A 21,008-nucleotide genomic window follows, 5' to 3' on the forward strand; every position below is an offset into this window, starting at 1 on the left:
CATATTCATTGAAAGAATGAAAAAAAGATTACATACATTTCAGTAATGGTTTCTGGAAGATTTGTTGGAATTTCAGTAAGGCCTTTCCCACGACAATCCACAATGTTGTTACTACAGGTGCACGCAGCAGGACAGTGCAAGACACTGCAGGATGGAGCCATAAATGATTGGTGACCTGCAGAAGAAAAGACTTTCTTCTAAAACTGCACAGAACAGTAGTCCTCAAGAGTAAAATATCATGTTTTACGCTTCCCTGAAAAATATTCTTGCCCATCAATACTTTCAAATTACATTAATTTAAATTCCTAATTAATAGCAACATGGTGACAAAATCAGACTGTTCTAGATTCTTCATAAATTCTCAATTTCTTCAGCAACTCATATGCAAAATTATCTGTTAAAGAAAATGAATGCAGTCCATTTTTGGGGTTGCATTCTTATTTCTTTTGTGGTTTTAAAAACCAAGTATTGATTTTAAGAGGTTTTTTATATTATACATGAATGTTGACAGTAATGAATTTTGACACTGAAAGCACTGAAGCTCTTCTGATAGTTATGTTCTGTTCTGCAACTACTCATTAGCATTATTCGTCACTGTATGTATCAGTGACAGAATATTTTGGAGTTATGGCTTTCCATCCAAACACACAGAGATACATAAAAGCTTTGACTTCACAGCTCCTACTCTCACTTTCTGTGTTACTTCAGTGTACTTCTTATTCTCTTAAGTTAGCACTTTCCGACTACTCAGGTAGCTAATTTGCATGATTATGTCTTTCATACCTCCATATATTCCTTTTACTTCCAAATTTGAAAAATTCAAATAAACGGATCACACATTTTACAATAATAAGTAAAACACTCATTATTCTATTGATTTAATGATACTTTATCACTGTTTTGTAATGATATAAAAAGCACAAAAACATGAGAAATGCATGAAGACTTTTTTTTTCCCACTTTCCTTTTTATTAAGGTAAAAACGCTAAGGACTATTCTAAATTCCCATGAAACAAAAAGAAGAGACTTCTGTGCTATGAAACCACAACTTTGTCTCAGATCTCCCTCACTAGATTTAATGCCATATATTAAGATAGAAAGGGTCCACTGATAATGTAAGCAAGGTCACTTTGAAGTTGCAGCCAATGCTGTTCCTAGTTACAGCTTCAAATAACAACTCAAATATTAGAATTACTTCACTGAAAAGTTAGTCATGTGAAATAGTAGTTCACAATATAATAACTTAATTTCACATTAAGGTATGTGTTACAAAAGTACAAACAAGCTGCCAAAAAGAATAAATCCATATTATTCCTTTTTATACTAACAAAGAGAAAATACTTCATCTGCATTTATTAAACAAAAATTGAGTGATCCAGGGATAAAACATGGCTATAAAGTCAGCATTATAATGACCAAGTTATAAAACTATACAATTTACAAATAAGATATGTGATGTGTTCTTGCTAGAAGACTTTTTATGAATATATAAATGCAGAAGTAATGGTTAGAGTATGGCTAATTTCTGCCATGCTAGAGTGACAGCACCTTACACTGCAATGTTAGAAGCTGCTCTGTAATGACAGATTTTGCTGTGCAAAAAAAACTGTATTCAGAAAATAGATCCGTGTAAATTTTGGCATAATTGGCAATAGAGAGTTAAGCATTCTGAGTAAAACAACTAGCTGAAACACCTGTGCTGAACCACAGAAAGACTGACAGTTATTTCCCAGTTGTTTTTCAATACTTTGAGGGAAACTAAAACAGTAGTTCAAGTTTACAGAAAATTTTCAATCTGAGCTAAAAATATTTGTATAAAAAAGATAAAAACTTGCCTTCTTCCTCATCTTGGAGACAAAAATAAAGGAAAAAATATCAAACAGACAAAATGTGATTAGTAATGAACTGTTAGCCATTTCATCATTTCATGTCAGAAAGCAACCTAATGCATTAAAGCATAGCAATAGCATTCAGAAGTTTATTTGGAATTTCAAAATACTTTTTCAACTGAAACAGAAAAGAAACACAGAAACATAACCAAAAAAAAAAAAGGAAAAATAACAACCCATAGAGGTAAAAAAGTATATATCAACAACCCAAATCCTTATTATGAAAGGCCTTATGTTCTGAACTGGTGCACATTTTTATCTCATTTCCCATCTCACTTCCCCATAATTCATAGTTACGAAGGCTATATATTCTATGCCACGTTCACGAAAAATTTGTAATGACAGAAGCAGTACCACAGAAGATACAAATTACTGATAAAAATGATTAGTTTCATTAAAATAATAGTAATAATAATAAAAAATCATGCAAAGGTTATCAACATGTGAGGAGGCAAAGCACTGCCCTTACCACTGCAGACGAACTCCCGCTTCTGGACCTCAGCCACATTGTGGCCCCGCAGGTGTGCCGGGCCCATGCACTGAGTGTACAGGCCTACACGGGGCCGCTGCCGCAGCCAGTCTGACAGCCAGGCCAGGTGGCAGTCGCAGTAGAGGTTGTTGGAGTGCAGGCGACTGCATGAGAAGATGGACACCCAGGTTTAAATTGGGGAAAACAAACAGAAAAGTAACCTGTCCCTCCTTTTCCCACCTCCAGCAGCAAACCAGTTTATTAATAAAGATCTTTTGCCGAAAGTCTGGGAGTTAAATGCTTATAAGCAAAACTGTATAAGCAGCAAAATGACCTTTTATTCGTGGTCTAGATCATTACAAAAATAGATGAAGGCTTCTTAAGAAATTAAACTAAATGAAAGAAGTAAATACGCAAGAGCTTGACAGCTGCCAGGGAAGTTTTTAGTACAGATCTGCATAAATGGTGACTAGACAAAAATGCCTCAAGTGATATAAAACTATAGTGTCCTACAGTGATAACATGCTGTCAAAAAGGAAGAGTGAATAAACTATTTGGTTTCAAATTAGATACATCTGGAAGTCTCACCATTATTAGCCTCTAAAGAAACAGCCTGCAAAATCTGTCTAACAGGTCATGTTCATTTTTTACTGAACAAGGCAGAGTAATAACTCAATATATAACACCATTTTTTCACATCTTTGCTGACTTCCTTTCTTTTTGTTTAATCATAGAAAGAGGACTTAGCTGTTTTTGGCTCCTAGATGCATGGAGGCCAAGCAGTGTCTGAAATTAAAAGCAATGCTAAAGCAAGCTATGAAATTAAGGAAGTTGCCTTTTCAATGGCAGGGTCTGATGCAAGACCATGGCTCCTTGCCAAGTGGCAAAAAGCACTTTTCCATTGATAAAATATCACACAAATGCATTCACTAAATTAGGTTAATTACTTTTCTCTGGCTCTTACTTTTCCCTGCCTCTTGCATTTTTCTCAAACTACAGAAAAGTACATCAACAGTTACACATCAAATTCCCACTCAGATCCATCCGTAACAGAATAATGTCATTTTGGTCCTTTTTAGTTGATGTGCTGCTCACTAAATAACTGGAAAGGAAGTAAAAGAAAACCAGAATTTAAACAAGAAGTCTAGCTAATCCATGAAAAGACTGTAAAGAAACAGAGTTGTGTGACAGACCAACAAAACCAAAATATTTTAATTCACTGGTCGCTTTTTTTTTTCATAAATGATTAGAAATTAAAGGCAGTGCATTTTTCTGTACTGATTCTTGTGTGAGTGCTTTGCAAACACAGCTCACAATACAGCATACTCATTCAGTACAACCTGTGGCCAGCTGTAGGCAAGAAGACCATTGCAAATCAGAACTAATGCTGCTGAAATTTATACGGTTATACAAGCATATTCTTATGGGATGTTATAGCTATAATCTAGGATTCTGTGTGCCTGTTTTCTTTTGCTTAGAAAATGAATTTTTAAATAGTGAAATATCCACAAAAGAAGTTTAGTTTAAAAAAGATTTGCTAATTTGATTCACTGTAATCTGTGCTACAGAATACAAACTGGATTTCAAAGTTTGAAAGAGGAACAGATGGATATTAATGTTTTCAGGTCCCAGACACAAGAGAATGAAATAGAATGAAATTCTATTCTCAAAATATAACTGAGGCCACCAAAAGCCAATGCTCAGCACAATTCAAGAGCTCTTGTATTTGTCCATGTAAGAGTAGCTAAAATTCTGTTATGAAATCAACAGAACTACTCATCTGAATGATGTTATTTCAGTTACAGATGTTAACTCAAGTGACTAGCTCCACTGACTTTATTTCCACTTCACTGGAAAGCCCTTTTGAAAGTATCTCAGGACTAAACTTTGTTGGAGTCTAGCTTTGTTGCTTAAAACAATGTACATTTATTGTTAGCTGAATATAAATAGAACAAATAACCCCAAATTGTATCTCCTGCAAACACACTCTTTTCAATGTGTTTTGTTTTAGAAGCTTCAAGTGTTCTGTGAAAGTCATAACCTCTAAAAATGGGGACCTTATTGTAAATGCTGACACAACTTTAATTATAATAGCACTACCGGATGATGCTATAATTTTATGTTACAAAGAATGTTGGAAAGCCAGTTTAGTTTAATTAGGTCTGCTAGCAGTACAGTAATAAAAGCATAAAGATTTCCCATTTATCACATCTGACAGCCAATCAAAGATTCTTCCATGTTACTAAATGAAATGTGACCCATTCAATAGCACAAAGTAAAACAAATTTTTGACTTTCAAAAAACATCAATTTCTTTCGCTATGCAGCCGTAACATACAAAAGAGAATCCCTTTTGTCTTTTCTGTGATCAAACAGCGCACTATGAAACATCCAGTTAGGAAAAGACCATGAAAACATTTCCATCATCCTATCCTGAAGAAACAGAATGAAAATGATGCAACTGCCTCTCTATCTCCTGAGCCACAAGAATTAGCTTTGGGGTTTCACCTTTCAGAATTATCTGCCACACACAAACACACACTTCACACTTAACAACCCTCAGTATTACTGTTTTGACAGAGCTTATACCTTCCATGCACGTATAAGCATTTACAGGTCACTGGCAGAATTTGGTCGAGGGAAAAATGGTATACTGAACATACCATAATGTTCATAACAATGGCAGTCAGTTTCCATGGGACTACTTACAAAGTTCTGAGTTTGGGCATATGATTGAAACTTGCGACGGACAATCGAGTGATGTTATTGTTGTTGAGAGTGCTGCAAAGTCAAAAAGAAACATATTAACATGTTACCATTCACACTGACTGCACTTTTTTTTTTATAAGGCATAGTAAATGAAGAGAATGGTGCCCTGCTTTTAAGAATGGCTATGAGGAAAACAAACCCTAACGTTGAGGTCTACTTTGACTCCATATTCAATTCCTTCTAAAACGCAGTGGCTTGACCACCCCATTAATAATCATAAGTAATCAGAGGCCTCAATAACCTATGATTAACTCAAAGAGAGGACTGAAACAGAGCTTCCACTAATACTGAGAACATCTATGGCATTAAAGCTAAGACTGCCATCCTTGTGTAAGGAAAAATAGTTTCAGAGTATTCCTGGAGAAAAGTCCTTGGTTTTAGGGCAGCAGTTTCTTTTTCTAGCTTCTGAGAGCCCATACTTTTTGACAGAGGATCCTAGCTAAAGACCTGCCTGCTATTTTTCCCAAGAATCTTCTGAAGTAAACTGCGGTCAGTTCTCGTATGGAACAGTGCTGTTGCAGATGATCCAGGGCAGCATGAACAATAGATGACCTTCTGCTATACAATGGAAGGAGGCAGGCATCTTAATGCTCTAGCATTTGGACAAAATACCTGGGACCTGAGACAGAAACTAGGAATAAATCTTAGCCAATTATTGGCTAGCACAGAACCATCATGCACAGGAAGTGTAGTTTGTAAAGATGATGAAACTTTATGAATGATCCTGCAGCTAACTGTTGTCTTTAGGCTGCAAATAAAATGTGAACAAGCTTGATTTGAGTACAAGGAAACAAGTGTCAGAATTTACAGTTTCTACTTGGAGATTACTCACTTGACTACAACAGAGAATGTGCTCTGCATTTTTAAACACAATTATGACACTAATACTCAATAATTCCCACTATCCTTTTGCAGCAGTAAATGTTTTACTTTCTTTCTTTACATTTTTAAACCACAAGGTGTAATTTGTGTGCATTTTGAGTAAAGAACTCTGTGATCCTGAAACAGAGAAAGGTGAATTCATAGCACCCTGGATCAGGTTATATGCCTCCACATTAACCAAACAATTTCTGGTGCTGTGCGCTGCGTTTTGCATTTCTGTGCTTACTCATTCCACATCCTATATGTTTTCTTCACTGTGCATAAGACATCTCTCCTGTGTGCCCTCAGGGCTACATAAGCAAAAAGATTAATCAATAGAAATAAAAAATTGGGGAGATATTATTTTTCATGAAAATAGAATAATAATAAGCAAAAAAAGTTCCAATTGGATGCTTTAATGAATAAATGACAGCCAGCAGACTTTTGCAGGATTTTCTTAATGTTGACATGCTAAATGACAGTTCTCATCACTGTCTTCATGCACGACTTCTTTCAAGGTTTTAAAAATCCTCTCTTTCAATGAAGGGAATGAAAGTAAGTATATATTTCCATAGCTGTCAGCTGTTTAAAGAACATCTAGAAGTTTTTAATTTTAAATTTCATGTGTTTCATGTTTGACTTCATACAATCAAAGAATGACTTGGGCTAGATAGGATCTTAGTAATCACCTATTTCTAAACCCTTTTCTATCAGGAGTGGATGTATGAACACATAAGGAATTAAGTCATTTTTATAACTGTCCAAAATGCTGAATTTTACAGCAAAGCTATAATCAAAGCAAAACTAAAAGAGCACAGTCAATACTTTTACCTAAAACTGTTACATGCTATTGCAAAGAGTATGATGATAGAAACATATTTCTTGAATATGGCAGCAAGTTACATTGCATTATATTTTCTCATAGTCACATTTTCCCCAGTGTAACTGATTTTCTCTTAGGAAAAGAAAACTGAAGAACAAAATTTCACATAAATCTGCTAGTGAATTAACAAGTTGAGAGGATTATATCCGTACCTGCTTTCACACTTCTGAATTGTCTCAATTTAGATGAATTTTGTATCATTAGCATTAATAGTTTCTACATATTTAACCAATATGTAAGCCATGTTACCTTGGTAAATGCTTCAAATTATGACTAAATGGGTTTCAGACCATGTAAATTTAAAAATTATTTAAAAGCTTCATCATATAAGTTGAAGTCGTATAAAAATTATGTGCTTAGAATAATCAACTTCAAATGAAAACAAAACGTAGTCTTATACAGTACTCTGCATTTATACGATGGTGTGATTTACACAGTTTTCATTACTTAAGCTATATTGGAAAAGAAGTCGCATTAGATACATACTTTTCGGTAGTGCTCAAAATATCTCAAATAAAAAATATTTTCTCAACTGTTGCTTATCACACATAATTTGAGATAGATTTTTAACTGAATAATGGTAGCAGTCTGTAAATTTGAAAAGTTCTAACAACCTATTTTTTCAGCAGACAATTTCTCTAACAGTTTTGTTCCCTTCTGCATTAATCAAAATCAGTGTGAAATTTTTACCACCTCCTTCAACTGGCATGGATGACCTTTTCAGACTACTAAAACATGTAAGCATTAAAAACTGCAAGTAATGTTAGTATTAATATATATATACATTTAACATTTCTACATGTAAAAGAAGGCTCATATTAAAAAACATGATAGCCAGACTAAGCCATCTCTGGAAAATACTGCTATGTATATGAGCACCAAAGATAAAAACTTCCCAAAACATCAGGTTTACCTATAGAAAACCAACAATTCATCAGATTTTCAATTAGATTCCATATTGAACCTACAGTATGTTTCACATGGATTTGAATCAGAAAGTTAACAATAGTTTTGTTATGCTAAGATTATATTGTAAAAAAAAAAAAAAAAAAAAAAGGCAATTATTGCTTTTTAATATGAAACTTTCCTGCCAGCAACTCCTACATTCTTAGTTGCATGGATATACAGACATTATCTGTTGAAAAAGCTTTTTTACTTCAGAAACCTAAAAGAAAATAACCAAGCTTCCTCCCACACCATAGGGTGTGATTTACCAAGCTTAATTCAGACTAACATGCAGTAACCCACTGATATGAACTCTTTCACTTCCTTTAATGAAAAAAAAAAAAAAAAAAAAGTGACATTTTCACTGACAGAAAATATTTCAGGAATGTGTGCTGTCTTAAATTCTTTGGGAACAGAGACACTTTGTTCATTATCCTGACTGTTTCGAGGTTGGGTGTCACTGATGATAATTTTGTTACCTTTTACCTCACCAATGACAACAGTGAAAAAAAAAGTATACAGAAGTACAATTGCAATAAAAACCAGAAATGGCATACAAATATATTTCTGTCTCTATATGCATACACAGAAAAATTAAAATGTTTAAAAATCCACATAACGTAGACAGGCTAAACCTCTCATCACATACAGCAGTGTTTGTTAGGGAAGTGCCTCTCTGAAAACACCTAGATTGTCAGATATATTTAGTGTATTGTTCCTTAAGTAGAGAGGCTGGACAATCAAACTGATGTCAGGCTGTACAACAAAGGCAATCATGGAAATGTTCAGCACCTCAGCAATGATGTATCATTTACAAAATAATTGGATTCATTAATACTCCTCTCTCCATTTTAAAAGGAAATATCTATTATTTGCTTACAGTATCTATCATCTGCTTTTTTTTTTTTTTTTTTTAATTGTTTGTTATGGTTGCCTGGCAGATTAAAGGAGCATCTCCGTCTCCCCTGACATTTTTACCATTATATAGCACATTGCAGTGGATTATTTTAAGACATCTTTTCACCAGACAATTCTGACACCAGACTTGCAGCTCACAGATAAGCTTTTACATTAGTACTCCCCAGATACCGAGCTCTTGCTAAAAGTCAGAGATAGAAGCAGTACTTACAGCACTTCCAGGTCGCGTAGAGCCCTAAATGCCCCATCTTCAATACAGCTGATCTGGTTGTAATCCAGTTGCCTGTTAAACAGATTAGGACGGTATTTGTGAAGGAGCTGAGTGCTGGCAGTGTGTGTGGAGCAAGCCTCCTATGGGTGTGCATGGCCACACTAACTGAAACACTCACAAACATGCTCGCGTGCTTAGGACTGTCAGACACCATGCTGGCCTGGATGCTGCCACAGAAATCTCTTTTTGTTCTGAACTGTCTGCGCAAAACAGCAGCTCCAGGAGAGCTCCAGTAAATAATAACTGCACCTTATATTAAATGCCAAAGGAATGCAATTTCATTACATCAAGAAAAGCTATCCATTAAAAGCTCTCAGCGTCATCTTGCTGAAACAATTTCATTAAGGTAAAGGACGGTAAATCACTTAATGTCACACGCATCCCCTCGGTGACCTAACAGAATCCATTTATCAGAGCAGCCCAGCTGCATGTTAATTCCCTGCGCCCTGGCAGCCGCGAGTGAGGGACCACTTTTAGGGTGCATATGCCTCAGATGGTTGGTGCAGGGGCAAGGAGGGGGCGTTAACAGCCATCAACTTCTCCAGTATTTCCCAATGCAGAAACATTAGCATCCAAGATATTTACATACACAGCTATATCCTTTAATTCTGCTCCAAATCAAACTAGCATTTCTACTAGAAGCTTCAGCGTGCAATTTTCTGCATAGTTTGTGCTCTCTGCAATTATTTGCAGATAGGATATTGTCACAGAGCTCTTGAATCCTGGACATAAAACTCAGCAATCCATCCCATACATTATTAATCTTTAAGTATTAAGTTATGAAAAATTTACATTCATTTCTCTGAAGAATTCTATTACTTTTTCAATCCATAACATTGATACAGTACATATAGCACAATTTAAAAACAGTATGCTGAAATTAAACACTATGCAAACACAAAATCCCAATGTTTATAAGTTTCTCATATAGATATTGACTATAAATATAATTCCTGTAAATATGCAAAAAAAATACAACCTCACTTCAAGCAATCAAAAGATCTTCAAACCTCATACTTACCAGAAACAGATAATATATAGGGACAAATGTGTGTGAACAATAGTAAGTGAATGAACAAAATACAAATGAACTCTGTCCTTTCTATCTCCATTCATGTATTAGCTACTAGGGCTAATGAGCTGTTTACTAAAGGTTCTTCTGTGATTCTTCTGAACCTACGATAACCTTTTACTTTATTAATAAATCATCACAGCCACTGTTGAGTTTAACATACCAACTTCTTTAAAGTTCTAGTTTCATCCACATTTTTCATCTGAATTACTACTACGCAGGAATAAAATAATACAATTACAGCAGTCTGTGTTTCTGTGTACTGAAAGTTACATTGAAATGCAAACTATAATTTCCTTAATATAATCTTTAATAATTTTGGTGCAGTGTTGTAGCACTAGCACTGCAGTGTTGGAATATTTAAGCCTACTTACTGAGGCTTTTTTCATTTTACTAATTAATTTCATTTAACAATTAAGTTAATAGACTTTTTATTTTATAGAGGTAAAATATATACAAAGTACAATTTTCTAACCTCTTCAACAATTTATCACAGCTATTTAAATTAGTACAATGTCATGAAATGCTACCCTTGACACAATACAAAAGAGAAATTGTTTCCAGACAAATTGGAAAAATCTTTTAATGCCATTGAATTTGCCTAATGCAGTCTGCAGGTTAATCTGTAAAAGGGTGAGCTGTATGTTTGCCCATATCTTATTATCCTTAGCTGTCAATGTATAAATCAGTGCTGACACAGCTTCTTCTAAATCATCCATATTATACACAAAAGAAAATCTTTTAACAGTACAGAAAGCACTTGAGCAAATCTTGTCCTACACAAACTGAAAGGTAGATTTCTTCCACTAGCAGCAGCTGTGGTGCACCCGAAAACTTTTGGACTGCTTCCTTTAGGGAATCATCATTACCACTATCTTAGTGAAGGGTGAGTTGTTTTCATTTAAATCCTCTTACCAGAAAGACTGCTGTTTGCAATGAACTTAGAAATTGGTTAGAGCTTCAGGGAAGGGAATTTTGTGGATGGGAGATGAGAAATGCTTCCAAGGTATATAAATGATCTTTGGAAGATACTCCTTCCCTACGCTTCAGACAATCTTCTACCACTTATGACAATGATATGAGAGGATTAGAAAAACACCATTAATTGGTATAATGTATATTTTTTAAGCTACATAAGACTGCGTGCTTGCCTTGAACAGCAATTTATGGTATCGGCAATATATGGTAATTTTGCTAAGGTATTCATTGAATGTAAATCCAAACAAAAAGGTAGACAGTATTTCATAACCAGCTATCATTTATGTTGATGTCCTGCTATTGGATATACTGAAGAAGTCTGATTTTTTAGGGTTAGATTGGTTTTTGAGAGCCAATTGCAGGAAGACTATGACTTTGGGTGTAAGCAAGGGAACAAAGAAATACATATGTCTCCAGTTTTAAGCTGTCTTGTCATTTATTTTTAGCATAATGACTTCTGAAAACATACATTAAAACATCTACAATGCTATGAAAAAACTTTTCTCATCACTAAGCTATTGACAATAATAATACTAGCTGCATTATAGAGGACTTCATTTCCTCTGAGAATTTCTTTTCTTCTTTTCACATGACTAAAATGTCCTGAAGAACAGAAGCTGAGCAGACATGGACCAACAACACTGACCCATCACCCTCCTTCCCCTCTCCTCAATACATCCCATAGCTTTTTTCCCTACTATCTCTGTGTTAGGCATTTTCTAAGTGGGACTTCTCCACCTCTCTGAATCATTCTGTTTCCATACTTTCCTTTCTGCCCTAACTTCCACAAAGCAGTTGATTGCCTTGGGTAGTATGGATCCTGCAAATCTCATAAAATACCAAACAACAGCTGATATATTCAAAATCTTTCAGATTCTGCAGTATTACCTGGGTATTTCATATGCTTAATATTTACTGCTAATTAAAATGCTAACGTTCACATGTAGCAAAGAGCATTCAACTAGGAAGTCAATGTGTGTTTTAGAATGTCTATGGATTGGTTTTGCTGGCATACTCAACACTGTAGAAACATGTTACTAACCTAGATTTTCCTCCCTTTTAGCATTTGTTTTCTATCAGATAATGATAAATAAAAAGTCCAATAATATCTTATTATGCGTAAGAAGAACTTTTCGTGACATAAATTTGAAAACTGCTACCTTGAGAGAGAAAAAATATCTGACCAAGAGAGAAAACCTTCTTTCCTCTTTCACAATAGACGAGTTAAAAGTTACAACCATTTCAATCTATGTCTTACTTTATTCTCCCATTATTCAGCACTTGAGAGCACTTTGTGGCAAAAGCAGGAGTGGCATCACGCAGCTTTGGCATCATCTTTTTTGTTCAGAAATGATTTTATTCTACTAATGAATCAAATTAATTGTAAACATCTTTAAGAAGTCATCAGAAAAAGTTTGAATCTCTTCTAGATCCCTGTGGTGTCTTTCTCACCCGTAAATATTAATAAATAGCACACTGTACACTGTATTTCATAACATTAGATTTTTCCTTGGGAAAAGAACATAGTGCAGAATATTTATCACTGCAGTAGATTTTCTGGAAGTAGTCACTATTTTAAGGTCTCCTTGTATTTTTTACAACAGCACTGAGTTGTGTTTTCCTATTTCTCAATTCCTCTCTCAATTTCAATTTCAAGTGGGATCAATAACTTCAGAGGTATTGGTTGAGAAAGATGTAACATGTAACAGGACTGTGTAAGAATTTATTCTGTTTTATCAAACTTCAGAGAATTGATTGTTTTCTGTGCCTGCTTATTGCTATTCTTTCATTGGGAAATGAAGTGCTTTTATGTACTTGCACTTGCTAATGTAATTTATTTTGCTCTTTGCTAAATTTTCCTGTAAAACATTTTAATGTATATATTTTTTTTCTAATACACATCATCCTTTTTCTTTTAACTTGAAATTAATAAGCAAGGTTTAAAAGTACTTCTAAGAAAGACATACATACTATACATAGAATAAACTAGAAGAAAAGGGAGAAAAGACTTATTGCTCCATCCTTTCAAAATTACCTATCATTTTAGTTAGCTAAAACCACAAGTAATGTCTAGGAGAGAAGTAAAAAAATTAAGAAATTAAAAATAAGCAATAACAGGAGAATGTTATGAAGAAGAGGAACACTGAATGAGCAATCTGTGATTTCTGTAATGCATTTTAACCAAATAGATGACAAACAGCCTCAAGATCACTATCAATGTGGAGAGCATATCTGTTGTACATATGGGGAACAGAGAAGCCATACCAGAGGTCATGCACATAACCCATGAAAGTTCTACTAGAATTATTTATTTATTTAAATATTAATTATAAAATCCTTACCTGGAGAGTTAAAAAAAAAAAAAATTAAAAAAGACTTTCAAGAAATTAAGTTCTCAATTCAGAGAATTCTAATTTGAAACTCATCTTCAAAGCCAAATGTTCTTCCTAATTTAAAAACATAATTGACTTTAAATTGAAATGGTCTTTTGCTGAAATAATCAGAAAGAACAACTTTTTGCATGAAGACCATAAAGTCACTGAGCTTTTTGTCAGCAACAGTTTAAAGAATGACTAGAAAAGTTCACCTATGCTTTCCATCATTCCTTCAGTGATACTTTTTGACTCTACCAAAACTCATAAGTATACACAGAACGTACTAATATCCTGTGAAAATCCTTATAGATGTATACCTGAAACACAGGTTGGTGAACAGTTAATAGTTAAATGATTCCCACTAAGAATAAGAGTGAAAAATATGTTAATTCTAAATTCTTAAAAAAATTTCTCACACAAGCAGTGCATTTGGATTAGCACTCATACAGATGAACAGACAGCACACTTCCAGTTGCAGTGGAATTCTGTGTGTAATCTGAAAAGAAATCAGTAACAATACCTTCAGCAGGACTCTATAGTTTCCAGCTGCTAATAACACAACTTCAAGAAGTCCAGTCATGGCCAGACAAAATGAATACAACAGTTATGCTTTTAGTGACAATGCAAGCTTTAAATCTTTCACAGTAGACTCATAAAGGTATCAAAGTAACATCAAGCATCATAATGTTATTGAAGGTTCTGGACAAAGTTTAGTGGATACAAGTGTCTCTTTCTCCACTAATTCTCCATTTTCTAAGCCAGTTCTATCTGTAAAACTACTACGTTCCCCTGTAGCCTTTATCTTTGGGGTGACAGCTACAATGTCCAACAGCATCCTGGCCCTAAGATCCACCATTACCTACATAATGACTCTTCAGTTCCCCTTACTTTTCTAACCTAGTAGTCAATGACTCCACAGACTCTCAGTTTCCTTCTGTTAAAAGGAAAAGGAGAGAACAGCTCCTCTGTAGCTGGCTTTCTCTTGCTCCGTGACGGAGCAACAATGCCCAAGAGGACATCACTATCCCCAGAAACAAGAAGAACAGGCCACAAAATACTTGCAGGAGATACAATGAAACTGTTCCCTCCTATTTTATTGTTGGCATCATTTTGGTAAGTGTAAGTGTATTTATTATCACAGTTCAGTTCTGCCATGATGTGAGTTACTACTTCCCATCGTCTTCCATGTATTGATTACACAGCAGAAGAGAAAGTTGGAATTTTAGAAAACTTTCTGTACTCTATATAGAAATCTCAGAATACAGTTTTATAAAAATCACTAGATGTCAAAATCTGCTTCTCAAAATCTCAAACTATTATTATTATATTTACAACAGTGTTTCACATTTGCTTGATTTTTAAGCCTGGATATTTTAATTCCTTCTAACCAGATCCAAGAAACAATCCATCCAAAATTATAACCGGAGTAGCTAAAGCATTTTAAATTTAAATAAAATTCCTGAGGTTGGGAAGCTTTCAAATTTAAATGTTCCACAACTGGTGTGAGCACTGTACCACCAGGGAGGATTATGAAACCATCATTAACATCTATATTAAAAACATGTATTTTATTTCCAATTTATATAATTTCTATTTGCTTTTTAAAAATCTTCTGAAAAGCGTAACTTTTTGAAGCAAATTCTCCAAGAAGAGGTACCAAATTATGAAGTAAATTTGGGAATTAAGTTTCCCTCATTTATTGGCACAGTTTTTGAAGAACTTGATTCATTAGCATTACCTGGGCTGCAGTCATGAGAGCAAAGTCAGGATGCTGAGAGAGATCATAGAACGGCTTGTGTTGGAAGGGATTTCAAGGATCATCAAGTTCCAATTCCCCTGCCACAGGCAGGGTTGCCAGCTGCTATATCAAGTACTAGATCAGATTTCCCAGAACCCCATCCAGCCTGGCCTTAAACACCTCCAGGGATGGGGCACCCACAACTGTTCTGGGCAACCTGTTCCATCACCTCACCACTCTCTCAGTGAAACACTTCCCCATGACATCTAATCTAAATCTCTCTTCCTTTAGTGTAAAACTATTTCCCCTTGTCCTATCATTATCTACCCATGTAAAAAGTTGGTTTACCTCATGTTTATAAACTCCCTTTAAATAATGGAAGGCCACAATGAGGTCCCACTGCAGCATTCCCTTTTCCAGGCTTTTCCAGTTTCTTCAGCCTGTCTTCATAGGAGAGGTGCTCCAGTCCTTGGATCATCTTCTTGGCCATTCTCTGGACGCTCTCCAAAACATCAACACTCAATATCTTTCCTGTGTTGGGGGCCCCAGACTGGAGAAGTACTCCAGTTCACAAGGGCAAAATAAAGGGGGTCAATCACCTCCCTCATCCTGTTGGCCACCCCTCTTCTGATGGAACCCAGGGTACGACTGGATATCCAGGCGCACACTGCTGGCTCATGTTAAGCTTTTCATCTACCAGGATTCCTAAGTCCTTCATAGCATGGCTACTCTCAAGGAGTTCTTCTTTCAGTTTGCATACGGATCTGGGATTACCTCGACTCAAATGCAAAACCTTGCATTTGCTCTGTTCAATCTCATTAGGTTAACAAGGGCCCACCTTTTGAGTTTCCAGTACCTCTGGATGGCATCCCTTCCTTCTGTTGTATCTGTTGCACCCTGTCTGATTGGCATTTGGGAAATCAGATCTGAGCAACACATCTAGTCTCAGTACCCACAGATGCTGACAGATCCTGGTTGGGGTGATCCAAGGATCATCAAGATGAAGCAGGTGACATTAGGGTACAGTCTGTGAAAATTGCATTTGTTTAACCTTAAGAAGAAAAGGCAAAGGGCGGGGGATATTACAGTTACCTATAAGGGCCTAACAGGAGGACTTCTTTGTTTTGTTTTCTTTTGTGATGGGGCTTGTTGCTGAAATTGTAATTTCTCACAATGCCTTGCTCAGTTTGTTTCTTTTTATCATTTACAGAATATATCTTATAAATATTATTAAGATGTCCAGAATGGAACTATGGCCCCATCTCATGGAAACTGGATAGCTGTTTCTGAGAAGCATCAAGAAGACTCTAGAGCATATTAGCAGGAAATCAAAAGATACAAGTGGTATTATCAACTTCAGAGGACACAATTTTCTTCAGGTATTCTGAGTTAACATCTATTCCTTTTGCTCCATGAAAACTAAAACATCATTCTTTGGTGACCATAAAATCTATTCAAAAATGTTCCGGCTCCTAATTCGAGTTGGGAAATATTAATCTGTAGTTTCTATTCTGCAAAATAAAATATATAACCAGTTTGATTTCTGTGAGATTTGTTAACTGCCTTTGAAACAGCTTACAGCTAATGCTTAGGACTGTTTTAAATACACTCAATTTATCTAATGAAGTGTTCCTGTAACTTATATTGTAATTTATCTGATATTCTTAGACAAAATAAAACTTGCATTTCCGAAGTTTTCTAATGCAGGCTCCTTTACTTTTTGTACCTTCACCTCTCTCTTTGATACGTTTGGTTAACATCTTAAAAAGTATGCTTACACATTAGACAATTACAGAAGAAACTGTGATATTAGAACAAATATTGAATGCCATTTATGTCAGTTCTCAGCAAAACCGCTGTGGTTGCCATTCTCTAGTTTAATCATTCCACAGATGCTACGTGCCTTCATTTTATAGTCCCCTTTGTTTGCAAAGAGATGCCTTCTACAGATATTACCTATCCACTGATTTTTTCATTTCTTGGAGAATGAAATAAAAACAGTATATTTCTTGCAGTGATCCTTCTTTAAGGATTTGTATTTTTAATACAAATGGCTAAATGGAAGGCTAGTGTTCAGTTCTCTCCATCTTTACTAATTTTCTGGAAATGAACAAAAGTTATTCATTTCCTGACTATCTGCTCTAGCTACAAAAATTCTGTGCTGGACTCCAACTGACTTGTGTGTCATTCTGATCTCACACCTACACCTAACATAATATACAGTGAGTGACCAGGAATGAAGGTAGCATTTACCACAAGAGAAATGTGTTTGTTGCTGCTTACTGCTACAGCGACATCATAAATATTAAAAATCAGATTTCTTTCTTTTTTTGTCTTTCTGGGATCACAAAAAAAATGTAATTTCTTTAGTTTTCCTGGTATCACAATAAACTATGTGCCACAGAGAAGACTTGTTTTTTTGTGGCAATTATACGAGCTTATGAAACTTTTGTTTGAATTATCTTCCAAAAGATAAAGTCTTTAAAGAGCAGATGTACTGTTTTATGCACATTTTCAACATAATTCAGGATCCTTACCATGAATATTATCTTAGCTAAAGATTAGCATTCTAACTCAGTTCCTGACTGGAACTATCTCACAAAACATACTCATTCCAGTCAAGTATACTGCCCTGCCATTTGAAAACTCTCAATGATACTTTTATTTTTACACTAAAGTTTCTTTTTTTAGCTGTATCAATTTTCAAATATAAAAAGCCATGCACAAAAATGCAAGCTTACCCCTGTAGCTATGCCTCTTTCCAACCATGAATAATGATGGGACCAGTTCTGAATAGAAACTTATAAAATATCTTTTAAACAAAGTAATGAAGCTGCTTTGAGATGTGCTTGCAAGTTTTTAAGCATAATAGATTCAAATATTTTAGTTTTTCCACCTAGTAACAAAGAAACCCATGTTTCTAAAAATCAAAGCAAGCAGGGCAAACACTTGTCCATTCTGCTAAATTCTTGAATTTTTGCCTTCCTAAGTGATTCATGAGCAGTGCTAAGGGCAGTAGAATGGAGTACAGTCCATCACAGGATGCCAAAAACACAAAGGGCTTCACTCCTGGAGATGCAACATCTTGTACAGCAATCATGAAGCACTTAAAGTAGTTCAACTAAAAAGTTCTCTAAGTTGATAACTACAATTAGTAGAAAGTATTTCAATAGAAATTACATGAAAACATAAGAACTTAATACTTCCCTGTTCTCACTGATGTGAATAATACAGCAATTACACTTTTTCATGGCTGCATCACAATAGCAGCTTCATGGTCTTTCTTGACCCCAGCAGAATACGTCCTCTTCTTTGTTGGTTGTTTACAAGCAATGAACTCCCAGCTTACGGTTGGAGTTACAGCTTTTGAGTGGATGACCTTGTTTCCTACCATAGAAGTTCATGACAATCTTCAGGTCATTCAGCTCATTCAGATCACTAAGCTGACTCACTACTCTAAACAAAAGTCAAAAAGTCATTGCTTTCTTTTGTCTTGAAGTACATATTTCTTCACACAGAAACTGCAAGAATTAAAAACTTGCCCATGAACTTTAGGGTCACTATCTCCAGAAAAGTGGGTCTAGCTTTCAGAAAATACTTATTTTGCCACAAAAGAAAACTGTGGGAGAAAAGTAAATACTGAAGTAAGAAAATATATGTGAGCAAATAGCGTGATTTTTCTTTCTTTTATACAGGCAAACAAAACACAGATACATAGACATGAAGAAGAACAGATTTTTCTACATGAAACAATGAAATGTTTAAAGTAATTTGACATGCAAATATTAAACTCAGGTTATAATAAGTAAATACTTGCAATGTCTTGTTCTATTCAACTTCATTTAAATGTTTTAGATTTCATGATGGGCAAATATAGGATGCTTAACATAGGTTAAAATATTTTGCCAAAACAAGATTGGTTTTATGCAAGGACTACTTCAGCATCTATAAAAGTGCTTAGCAAAAAGGTATCTGACAGAACAAAAGGAAATTGTATTGACAAAGCATTATCATCAGAGTACATATGAGAAGGAGGAAAATACTTACAGATTTTTTATGTCTACTGCTCCGCGAAATGCCTTCCTGGGTATGGCTTGAATCTGATTTTCACTAAGATCACTGTGAAAAAGAAGATTAAATAAAACTTAAAACCTGCCACATATATTTCTGTGTATACCAAAAAAAAAAAAAAAAAAAAAAAGATTCTGTCAGCAAACAATTCCAGCCATTACCATTCAATAAATGTTTCTGATCAAACTTACGTTATTACTTGAACTGATTTGCAATTGAAGAAAAATAAGTAGCAAAAAAACTCAAATTAGTTTATCTTTGTTGCACTATGTAGCTCCCTTTAAAAATAACAGTAATTATGCCAAACCTAAGTAGAAACATTACACAGTTTAACAAGGCAGGCCAAACTGATTTCATTTTTAACTGATTGATTTTAATTTTCAACTCATTCCAAACACATGACATGAAATCAAGCCGTTTGGAAGCCTTCAGAGACGCATCTACCTACAGAGAGTAAGAAATTAGATGAAGAAGCTTGCTTGAGCCTCTGAATGCAATTCAGAAGCAAATCATAAGTGTACAGGCTGTATTTTCACTAGAATTCTTTCTCAGGTCACAGAGCAGTTCTGTCGTGAATAGCTAGATTTTACTTTGCTGAAACCAAAACAGGAGCTTCACTCCACAACATCAAGCACTCCAAAGCATGCTCCACAAGCACTCCAATCCCTAACAGTCATGTTTTCAATATCTCGTATTTTAGAGACAATTTTTAGATAACCTTTTCTGGGAAATTTTAGGGGAAATATTGCAAAATGTGCACAGAAGTAAGACGTAGCTGAAATGAAATGAATAAGCAGGAATCATTCAGTTGATTAAATACAATCATGCTTTCGACAAAATCTTTCCCTAAAGTGTAATCTAGCATGAGCTCATATTTCCATTTATTAGAAATCACTCCTGGAGACTTCTTTCAAATTTATGAACTTAAAGAATTGTTTGAGGACTTTATAAAACTCCACATACCTGACTCCAGAAAAATTTACATCAATATAATACCTTTGAAAATAATTCCATGTACATTGTCAGCAAGTTTGTTTTATTGGAGGCATTTTCAGTTTATGGAAAACCACATTCCATACACTAAATCTTTCACACTTTGTGCATATAGTTGTACTCCTGTATCTTGCAAAGTATATTTAACCCAACTTAGCTATTATTAACAGTATGTGGAAAAAGGAGCATCTGTAAGCTATGATTTAATTTTCAGTCCACGTAGGTAATCCTGACATAGAATATGACTACATTGCTGACAATAAATTCAAATAATATAAATAAAAAGGCAGCCTTCAGCATATGTTACAGTGATGATTTAACAATTGACTTCCTTTAATTCTATCACAAATATAAATAGTAAACATCTATGTATATGGTTATATTTAATCGACTAAAACATTTTACCAATACATAAATTGGGTGTAAAGTGGTTTAAAATAGTGATTTCTATCATTATCAAGGACTAACTGATTATACAGATGTATGTATACATCCACGTAAACCACTGTCATATTCATAAATATATTCTGCTGTAGGTAATGGATAACGGTGCATTACACTATTTATGATGGTTAATTGATTATCATCATTCATCATTTTGTATAATTTTAAAAGTTGGAGATGAACAAAATTGAGACACCTGTGTAAATTATTTCAAAAATATGAATGGTCAGAATCACAGAATGGCTTGGGTTGAAAGAGACCTCAGAGATCAACCAGTTCCAACCCACTACCTTAGGCATGGCTTCCATCCACCAGATAAGGCTGCCCAAGGCC

The 21,008-nt window shown here is 34.9% G+C and overlaps 1 protein-coding gene across 3 annotated transcripts in view; it reads right to left on the reverse strand.

Moving 5' to 3' along the window:
- The window catches only part of SLIT2 (slit guidance ligand 2), a 246,357-nt gene that overhangs the window by 80,464 nt on the left and 144,885 nt on the right, over nucleotides 1–21,008 (reverse strand). For all 3 annotated transcript variants that reach the window (XM_085223410.1, XM_085223411.1, XM_085223409.1), the window contains exons 5-9: nucleotides 19,215–19,286; nucleotides 8,945–9,016; nucleotides 5,067–5,138; nucleotides 2,359–2,522; nucleotides 37–175 (exon numbers count right to left, since the gene is read on the reverse strand). In XM_085223410.1, the coding sequence (XP_085079536.1) occupies nucleotides 37–175; nucleotides 2,359–2,522; nucleotides 5,067–5,138; nucleotides 8,945–9,016; nucleotides 19,215–19,286 (519 nt within the window). The remainder of the gene's footprint in view (nucleotides 1–36; nucleotides 176–2,358; nucleotides 2,523–5,066; nucleotides 5,139–8,944; nucleotides 9,017–19,214; nucleotides 19,287–21,008) is intronic.

The sequence above is a fragment of the Meleagris gallopavo genome, chromosome 4, assembly GCF_905368555.1.
Source record: "Meleagris gallopavo chromosome 4, MGAL_WU_HG_1.1, whole genome shotgun sequence".
Taxonomy (NCBI): Eukaryota; Metazoa; Chordata; class Aves; order Galliformes; family Phasianidae; genus Meleagris; species Meleagris gallopavo.